The sequence below is a fragment of the Perca flavescens genome, chromosome 16, assembly GCF_004354835.1.
Source record: "Perca flavescens isolate YP-PL-M2 chromosome 16, PFLA_1.0, whole genome shotgun sequence".
In the NCBI taxonomy this organism is placed as follows: Eukaryota; Metazoa; Chordata; class Actinopteri; order Perciformes; family Percidae; genus Perca; species Perca flavescens.
This window is the reverse complement of record NC_041346.1, coordinates 16,709,716-16,719,927: the sequence shown is the minus strand read 5'-3', so window position 1 is coordinate 16,719,927 and position 10,212 is coordinate 16,709,716. Positions and strand designations below refer to the sequence as shown.

General features: G+C 40.5%; 1 protein-coding gene across 1 annotated transcript in view; it reads right to left on the bottom strand.

Annotated features, from left to right (window-relative positions):
• Positions 1-4,086: 4,086 nt before the first annotated feature.
• Positions 4,087-10,212, bottom strand: part of sppl3 (signal peptide peptidase 3) — a 33,044-nt gene continuing 26,918 nt past the window's right edge. Inside the window, exons 8-11 of the mRNA XM_028602397.1 lie at positions 8,030-8,193; positions 6,728-6,906; positions 6,402-6,511; positions 4,087-5,294 (exon numbers count right to left, since the gene is read on the bottom strand). Of these exons, the coding sequence (XP_028458198.1) occupies positions 5,223-5,294; positions 6,402-6,511; positions 6,728-6,906; positions 8,030-8,193 (525 nt within the window). The 3' untranslated portion in view covers positions 4,087-5,222. The remainder of the gene's footprint in view (positions 5,295-6,401; positions 6,512-6,727; positions 6,907-8,029; positions 8,194-10,212) is intronic.

Genomic DNA, 10,212 nt, shown 5'->3' with positions numbered 1-10,212 from the left:
TACAAAACCCTGCATTCCATGCGTGGGCCAACCTCTTCGTTTTTAGGATCATCTCGCCAAAATTTTCTACAAATGACATGCTACAATCCCCATGGCCGTGGTGGAATTCTGTCCACTTCAGGGCCTCAAAGCTGCACAGGACTCGTTGGTCGGTCTAGCCAATAGTTGAAGAGGGGTGGACCCTGCCTGCCTTGACCTCACCGACCTTCCCCAACCCCCCACAAACCACCCACCTAGTGTCCTGCTCTTCATCCCCCAACCGCCCATTCCATCCATCCATCCAGTGAAGTCAGTCAGTATGTCAGGCTGTCCGTCTGTCTTTCAGTGTCTGTCAGCAACAAAGAGCACTACATATTGAAATTCACAAGGGGAAACAAACATCTGAAATAAGATCAGCACTCATTAAACTGGCTGTTCATGGGAGGCTAAATGGATTTGCTCAATGAGTGTAATCACATTTTCCAGAAAAGTGACATTCCTTAGGCTGTTCTTCATTCTTGACTCTGCTTAAGCACTTATGTCCTAAACTTGTCATTTGTCCACAGACCTGTTATCACTGATCAGCTAAAGGGAATCAAACAGACAAAAGGATTCATATCAGCTACAAACTCAGAGACACAAACTCTTTATTTCTGGATGTTATTCCCATTCTGCAGCAGCCTTTCTACAAACTCTTGACTCAGCGTCTTTGGTCTGTCATTGAGGCAGCCATTTTCCCATGAAGGCTCACAAGATCTCTCCCCGGTGCCCTGCAGGAACCAATTACCTTTCTTTGATGCTTTTCATTTCAGCTGACTGCCTGATCTAGGAATGATTTCTTTCTTTTATTATTCTGATTCTGCAACTTATCATGTCTCAGGCTCGCTGTAGAAACATGAACTTTACACTGCTGTGGTTTGTCTGAATGTTACATTTAGCTGTAAAGACACTGCTGTTTAAACTAGCTATTCTGGAAAATTAACTTATTGGTTGAGATCTCCATACAAACATATTGAGCATGGTGAATTTGAGTACAGAAACTACACCAGGCCTTTCATAATTCTTACTTCTCTGGCAGTGTTTTCAGCTATTTGTACTGTGTCGCCATCTACTGGACAAAGTTGAATCAGCACAGGTTTATGCACACTGCCAGTTAACAGAATTAACTTCAACTAAGGCAGGAAGAAGCCGATGTTGTTTTACAAATTCCTAAAAGCTGCATAAGACATTGGAACTTATTTCAAATGCACACTATCTGCTCTAAACTCAGATGTGATAACGCTCATATTTCACTGGAAAAGTAGAACATTGATTCAAAATTTTAATGAATGCTAGATTTTTTCATTTCAGTAGAAATGCTAAATGACAAATGCAATTCAAGTCAAACCAAACTTGACCCAGAAATTACATTTTGTACATAATGTGCAGTTTAGACATCATTTTTCTTTGGCACTATTGTTAATAATAAGATGTCACAGTGACAAGTTACTTGAGTCTATGAAAGCTTCTTGGAGCCACCAAAGATACTGCTGAATTCTAAAGTTACTGAGTCTTAGACGGAGTTGGTGTGATTAACATCTTCTATAGGTCATTGTTATAATGTGTGTTTGACAAAACTTTCTCATATATACAGACGTTTATTGTTTTGAGTTGGTCTTATAGATGTAGTTCTCTGTTCACATATGGAGTACTTCAAGGATTTATTTTTTGGTCATTGCTGACAGTACATACAGTAGTTGTAGTTGTACTCTTAATGCTTTTATAAGTCATCTCTTGTCTTTACATAATTTATATCTCAAAACACACACTTTTCACGTGATGATACGGAGAATTATTTGAATCCAAAATGCTGGTTTTTGTAAACTGTATCTCCTTTTTCGAGGCAGAGTTGATTATGATAACCAAACCAGTGTGTATCATGTTTTTATAGACAGATATGCCTAATGCAGCTATACTGTAGCTTTAACTACTTTATATAGTTAAGTGGTTCCCATCCTAGGGTCCGGGCCCCCAGAAGATCGATCTGTAAGATGATTAATGGGAGAGTAAAGAAGAAAAAAACAAACAATTATTTGGGCTTTCTCGCTATTTTTGGAGCCAAAATATTCAATTTGTTTTTTGCCCCTCAGACAGATATTTAAAGAAAAACTATCTGAGAAGTTTAGAGGGGAATTGCTAACGTATCATCTGAAACCTGACATTATTGTGGATGTTGGTTTAATATTAAACAATGAATTGTATTTTGATTTTTATTGGTAGATTTACCATGAATTTACATAGAATTTGAATCTAAAAAAAGTAGCCAGTAAAGTAGAGGCAATGCAAATTTGAGTAAACCGGTGACCAAAAGAAAAAGACACAAAATTGTTACAGTTAGAGTCATGTTTATTTACAGCAGAATCCTGAACAAGGAGGGAAAGAAGGGGAGAGGGCAGTGGGGGGGGGGGGGGTTAAAAGGAGACAGTGTTTTAGATCAAGCACTTTAGGATTCATGTTTCACTACACAGTTCTTAATTTATTTATTCACCATTTTTCTATACAGAATCCATTCAGCCGTAATATCAATGCACCAACAGAGCTGGATGCGTCTGCTGGAGGGGAGAAGAGGTTGAAATAAAAACTAAAGCACTAAAAAAAAAAAAAAAAATTAAAAACAAGGGGGTAAAAAGAAATCCATTTTCTATATAAAAAAAACAAACATTTTTTGTTGTTATCACCATGATCGTCATTTATTAATGTATGTACATATACACACACATATATATGTATATATATATATATGTATATAAATCTATATATTTTCTTGCCATGTCCATGAAGAGGTGAAGGGGGCTTGTGGTTCCACGATGTCCGAGTTTAGACGACTGCACTGAGCGGCAGGTCGGACGTCCCAACCTGACAGCATTCAGCTCATAATATTCTGCCTTAATCAACCAGTCAGAGCTGCTGTTTGTGTCCCACCCACTGACGCTGCTCTTTGTAGGTGAGCTCATAGGTCCAGTGCCTCGGTGTCGGCCAGCAGAGACTCAGAACTGTAGTAGCCCATTCAATGCAGTCTGAGAAATGATACACTGTACATTTAACATGCACGGCCAGATAGCATAAAAAGTAAAAAAAAAAAAAAAGCCAGCAAACTGTCGCCCGTACGTCTCTTCGACTTCCTGCCGTGCGATCACTCACACGGTTTCCAGTACACATCAGAGATTAACTGACAAGCACCACAAAAAGGTGGAAGGACAATAACAAAAAGACTCTGTAAGACTGTCAGAGACCACATGATGACAGTAAAAACATCCTATGGGTTAGCTTTAATTTCTAATTTCCATTTCTGAAGGGCATAACGGATTTCCTCCCCTCCCTAGGTCCAAACAGACTTTAAGTGATGACACACACACACCACACCCACACATTTAACCGTCCACCCAGAGGACCCTCCATAAGAATCTAACCACAGTACGTCTTCCCTCATCTCCAGGCTTTGAATCCAAACTTTCACAATAGTCAGGTCTTCACCGACTGAGGTGAAGTTGAGATGAGATGTGCTGTTGTGCTGTTCCACTGACTTGTGTTTTGTCAAAATGTATAAAAACTGATCTGATATCATCATGCTCAGACATTTATAGACATGAAATCTGAAATAAAATGCTTTTAGTGTGTCCATGGCCAAAAATACGTGTAAATTTAGGATGTGCACAAGAGAAATTCAGTACAAAACCCAGCATGATGTATGATGTGGTTTCATGATGGAAAGTAAAATACCCTAAAATTAATTCAACATTCATTTATTTGAGAAAAAAAAAACAACAACCAAACACTGTTTACATTTCAACCTGTCCGCAGAAAGACAGATAAAAACAAGATTGACCGCTGTTGTGTTTCCTGTAATTTTTTTACAAGTTAGACACAAACTATTTCCGTTAGACATGTGATCTAACACGCCCAGCTCAATGGAAACCTGACTATTGTCATAGTTTTCATGATCATCAAATTAAAACCAAGTAAAACAACCATTCACACACACACACACACACACACACACACGCACGCACGCACACACGCACACACACCAGCCACCGAGGTGTTTTTTTTTTTTTTTTTTTTTTTTTCCCCATCGGCTACATTTCTATCACACAAGCTAACAAACTTTAGAAAACAACCTCTAAATGATGAAGGCTCACCAGTCGACAGCACAACTGGCAGCCAAAATTCACCAAAATTCGGCTGTTGGCTGGTGTCAGTTTCCTACCTATTCAACATGCTCCCGAACACAAATACAAACTCAAGATACCGCAAATACACATATATACAAATAGAAGCGGCCCCCCTTCAAACGCTGGGGACAGCTTAACAATTTATAATGCATAATTTCTGTATATGCCAAGAATAAAACTTTTCTAAATAAAATACATAGTTATCTGTGAGGGTGGGGAATGGGGACAGCAGATGAACAGAGAGGAGGAGGGTGGGGCTCGCAGGGAGTGTCAGAGGAGGGCAGGAACGCTGGGATGAAGCCATTGTGGTGGGGTGATGGGACAGATGAAGAAAGCAGGCGGTGGGGGGACAGATGAAGGGGGAAGACTCTTCTCTTTTACTGTGTTGCTGCTCCCGAGCACTGTCCTGTGCCACTGCAACACTCCGCCTCTTCTTTGTTTGTTTAAATTGTTCCATAATAATATTAATAATAATAATGACCACGACAATGCTAAAAAAATATATATAAACCCCAGCCGTGTCTCACAACCCTAAGTCCACAAAAAGGGGGGGGGAGGCCTTGCCCTCGAGTTCATCTGAGTCGGTGACAAAACAGAGGTGCAGAGAAAATTAAAGACGCAGAGAAATTAAGAAAGAAAACACAGGGAGAAGAGGCCTGACGAATAGAACGAGCCATGGGAGGGAAGTGGCAAATGAGACTAACTATAGAGGAGACAAAAAGGAAACGAGAGAGGCAGGGGGGCAGAACAAAAACAGCATAAGCAGGATGTGCTATAATAAAGAGGAAATAAACAGAAAAGAGGAAGCGGAGATGAAACGGGAAGGGTTTAGGGACCAAAGATGAGTTGCGTTGGGGCGTTGTGATCCACACACTGGTGTCCTTCTGAGGGTTTTCACAGAAGATTGGCGAAAAGCATGAACAAGTGATGACAACATGGCCTCACTCGGAGTGTGCCCTCTCTCCTTCCCTCTTATTAAAAAGGTAAAGGATCCATAGTCCTCCCCACACTGGTCGTTTATCCCAGGGTGCATCATACCTCCAGGAAGCGGGAGTTGCTGGTCTTGGTGTGGAAGGGCTCGGACCACATGCGCCGTAAATCCCCCTGTGGACCCCAGAAAACAGTAGATACACAAGTCATGAATCAAATATTTTCTGATACATCTTCACTGGCCAGGTCAGCCAAGAAAACTAAAAATAGTAAAAATATCATTTATACTGTAGACTTATTCTTCAATTGTACTTGCCCCAAACTTAGTTTTTAGCTTTCTAAAATTCTCTGAACCAGTGCAGTGGCCGTTCAAAATCAAGCAGCATCCTCCCCAGCTCCACCCTTTTGTCCATATATGGTCACTTCTGGCTACAAAGTACAAATATGGCGACAGTCAAAATGCAAACTCCTGGCTTCAAAATGGCACTCCACCAACCAATGGGTGTCATCACCGATGCTACGTCCATTATTTTTTACAGTCTATGGTTCAAAACATGCCTGTTCAGAACGGGCCAATTGGACATTATACAGCGCATTTAGAATATGCGTCTCAATCAGGGTTTTTACCGCAGTTAACGCCCAGTTTATGGCCTCATGCCTATTTGCGGCGTATGGTCAGCCCTGTGCGTTGCTATGGTTGCTGTACACAAACCAACCAACCGTTTGAAAAGCTGCAGACCCGATAAGAAGGAGAAACACAGCTACTTCTAAATATTATCAAAGACTTTGATATCAACAGATTTTTGGATATGCGCACACATCGCTATGCCAACCTTTTCAAGAAGCTGGTTGAAGGAATGAAAGAGCACGGCTACATGTAAATGGGAATATTAGTGGAATATTCACTTTCATTAGCAATGTAAACAGCTAAGTCGGAATATCGTCTTTTTCCGAATAAGGAAAAAGCTGAATATTACGTGCATGTAAACATAGTCAGTGATGACTGGCTGTCTAGTGACTCTACTGCCTGATAGAGAAAGGCTAAGTTGTGAGATAAAATAATTATATATATAATAAATGCACTGTTGAAAATTATGCTGTACTATGTGTAAAGAAACACAATACAAAACATAGCTAGTTGCATTTCCTTTTTACAAGGGTTAATTTTTTTCTTCACAATTATAGAATTCAAGAAAACTCCAGAATTCGGCAAAAAGTACCACAGCTAAACTTTAATCTCTTGTAAATAAGTGACTGCTGCTGTCCCATCCCATGCCGTACCTTCAGGTAGGCCATAGTGAGCAGAGGCAGCAGGGTGAAGGGCACCAGGTAGAGCAGAGCGGGCTGAGCAGCACGATGGATCCTGGAGGCCACAGTGGCAGTCAGCAGACCTGAGGACAGAATCACATCATTAGCAATCACATCTTTTTTTTATTATTATTTTATAATTATTATTTAAACCCTGAAAGATAACAGATTTGAACACTTTTGGAAAATATCAAAAATAATGGCACCCTAGCACTAAAACTAGCACCAACAAAAAATACCCCCCACCCCCTCCCCCAACCTTTCAGATCCATCCGTCCATCGATTGCTTGCTTGCTTACCCACAAAGTATCCGATGAGAGTGCAGTGGAAATAGGAGACGCGCTGCATGCGTCCGGCCAATGGGACTTCCCCATTTGCTTGCTTCTTGTAGTTGTCATAGCGCAGGACGAAGCATAACAGCAGCCCCGGCATCACGATATCTCCTATTCCCAGCATTGAGAAGTGACTTCCTGTGGAGCTGCACAGGTGGGGAACAAATATATTTGGGATGGCAAAACACAGAAACACTAGGAACATGGTCCAAAGCAAGCACACTACCAAGGTGTGCGCAAAAATGTACCATTTGTATTTCATTACTTGTTTCTGTATGCAAATGTAGGCCCTTACCACGTGTCAAATCTGAAGAAAAGGTTTACAGCTATGCTAGCAGTTAGTGTCAATTTTGTCACCTATTTTTTTATTTAGTCGTAGTCTTGTTAGTTTTAGTCCCATTTAGTCATTCACATATCTTTTTTTAGTCGACTAAAAATCTCATTTTAGTCTAGTTTTAGTCAAAACATTTTAGTCTTTTATTAAATAACAAATTTATTTATTATATTATTTATTATTTCTGATAACCATTTCAGTCAAATAGTTATGACACATTCAGATTTTTTGTACGTAAAATGCGACCAAATATTGAGCCTCTTCCTTATTTCACCAGTTAAATCCTGTTGAACGACAAAAACAACCACTGGATGGGAAAAGGATATTTTACAATAACTTTGAATGCAGCACGAGGCTGGCGAGGCAAATTTCAAGTGAACGCAACATCCGTCGTTTTTCAGACAACGGCAGCTGCAGGAATCCTCTCCAGTGAAATACAGACAAACTTCTACATTGTTTAGCTGTCAACATTTTAACCGTGTTTACTCCAGCTGCTAGCAAATGGTAGGCTAACGTTACTTGCTGCAAAGTGTAGTGTTAACTAGGGTGACATGCACCGATGTTTAAGAGCATCAGAGAGAAGCGCAGCCGAAATCCGCGTTGCCGGTACGGTAGATAACGGTCATTAAGGCACCGGTGCTGTAACAGCTGAATATTCTCTCATGATGAAAAAGTAGAGACGATTGTAGACAAAAATGAAGTGAAATTTGATCTTAGTTTTAATTTTATGCAAAACATTTTAGTCTGGTCTTTTTTCGTCAACAATAATGCATTTTAATTTGGTCTTAGTCAGCGTTTTTGGACGTTGGTGCAGTCTCGTCATCGTCTCGTCTTAGTCATGGAAAAAAAGGTTGTTGACGAATATATTTAGTCTCGTCTGACAAAATTAACACTACTAGCAGTCCCTCCCCATGTTGTGGTTCCATCAGTCTTACCTGGGAAAGACCAGTTTGCCAGGTAGGGAGAGACGGGGGACGTCACGGCCCATCCCTGGCCCCAAGTGGAGCTTCCTGGACAGAACATCTATGGGATTTTCAGCAGGTTGGGTGGCAACTTTGACCATCACATTACTATTAAAGATGTAGGCTGAAAAGAATACCTGGAGGGGAAAAGGAGGAATGTATGATGATGATGTCTTATTATTACTTACTTTGTCTGACCATCTTTCATAGTATTTCAGTTATAATCATATGAAGATGAGCAAGAAAGCCCCAATTTTTTTATGAAGCTGTAGCCAGTTGGATATTTGAATAAATTGATCATCGATAGATCTCCAAATGTTCTGCTGCTGCAGGTTGCTGCTGTATCGCCTGTATACCTGATTTATATCCAAATAGACTCAATCACTGCTTCAAACAACATCTCAAAGCAAGTAAGAAAAATGTATCCAATTCATCCAATGCTCGTTTTATATTATTGGAAACATAAATGCTCAGCAGGAAAGTTACACTGAAGGCAGTTGTGTGCTGCCAGGTTGCTAGGCCCCCCAACAACATGGTAAAGATGAGCGTATTTACAGTAAAAAGTTGTTATGCAGTGTCAGATTTTAGTATCTATTTGTATGCAGAACATTGTTTTTGCTCTGTTCAAATGTCATGTGACAAAAACCTGAGAGAAACTCTGGCAGTTTTCTGAAGTCAAACATTTCTCGTAGGCGTTATTTTTATATATACAGTGGGGCAAAAAAGTATTTAGTCAGCCACCAATTGTGCAAGCTCTCCCACTTAAAAAGATGAGAGGCCTGTAATTTTCATCATAGGTACACTTCAACTATGAGAGACAAAATGAGAAAAAAAAAATCCAGAAAATCCCATTGTAGGATTTTTTATGAATTTATTTGCAAATTATGGTGGAAAATAAGTATTTGGTCAATAACAAAAGTTCATCTCAATACTTTGTCATTGCCAACAAAGGGTACATAACAGAGGTCAAACGTTTTCTGTAAGTCTTCACAAGGTTTTCACACACTGTTGCTGGTATTTTGACACATTCCTCCATGCAGATCTCCTCTACAGCAGTGAGGTTTTGGGGCTGTCGCTGGGCAACACGTAGGCCTGTCACGATAACAAATTTTGCTGCACGATAAATTGTCCCAGAAATTATTGCGATAAGCGATAATATTGTCGTTGAGAGACCATTTTCATCTAATATAATGATAATGGCAGAATAATGCAGGTACACTTTTCCAAAGATCAATAAACTTTTATTTCTAAAGAATATTTAACACTGGAACTGGAAGACATTTTTAATATCCACAATATGTCTTTGATCTCTTTAGTATGTCGTCTTTCACGCTGTTGTTTGCCGTTTGTGACACGTATGTTCTCCCAAGTAATTCATAGCCTGCTGGCTGTCAAACGTTTGCAGCATTCCTCGAGTGTTTTTGCGATAGACTACAGAATCTGTACTACATTTAACAATTATTTAACATTTAAATCATATATAATTAATAAATTAAATCTATCTATATGGCTATCTGCCACATGGCGAGTAAATGTTTGTAGCAAAATAGTTCGGTTTTTCAGTCTTCATTTTGGCGAAGGTGCGGCTTCTGCTGCTCTGCAGGTCGGAGCTTTGTGGGGGCGGGCCGACAAACACACACACGCAACTCTGACATACTTTCCACACTCCCGTGTCCGCGGACATGATGTTTTTTTGGAGGGCGCCTTAACTGCAAAGTGCTGCGGGAAACCCTGCTCCTACTCTCAACTAGCGTTTCTCTGTCTCCCTCTCTCTCTCTCTCTCTCTCTCTCTCTCCGTCCGGAGTCCTGCCCACACAAAGACCATGCGCCTGACAAAGAGGGTTGACTCCTCGTTACACTAAGGAACCGAGAGCGGTCTCTGGTAGAGAGAGACGAGGAACACAAACAAGCATGCAAATGGAAATTATCACGGCCAGAAAAATTATCGAGCTCATTTTTTTTAATCGTGCGATTAATTGATTTATTGACTATCGCGACAGGCCTAGCAACACGGACTTTCAACTCCCTCCAAAGATTTTCTATGGGGTTGAGATCTGGAGACTGGCTAGGCCACTCCAGGACTTGAAATGCTTCTTACGAAGCCACTCCTTCGTTGCCCGGGCGGTGTGTTCGGGATCATTGTCATGCTGAAAGAC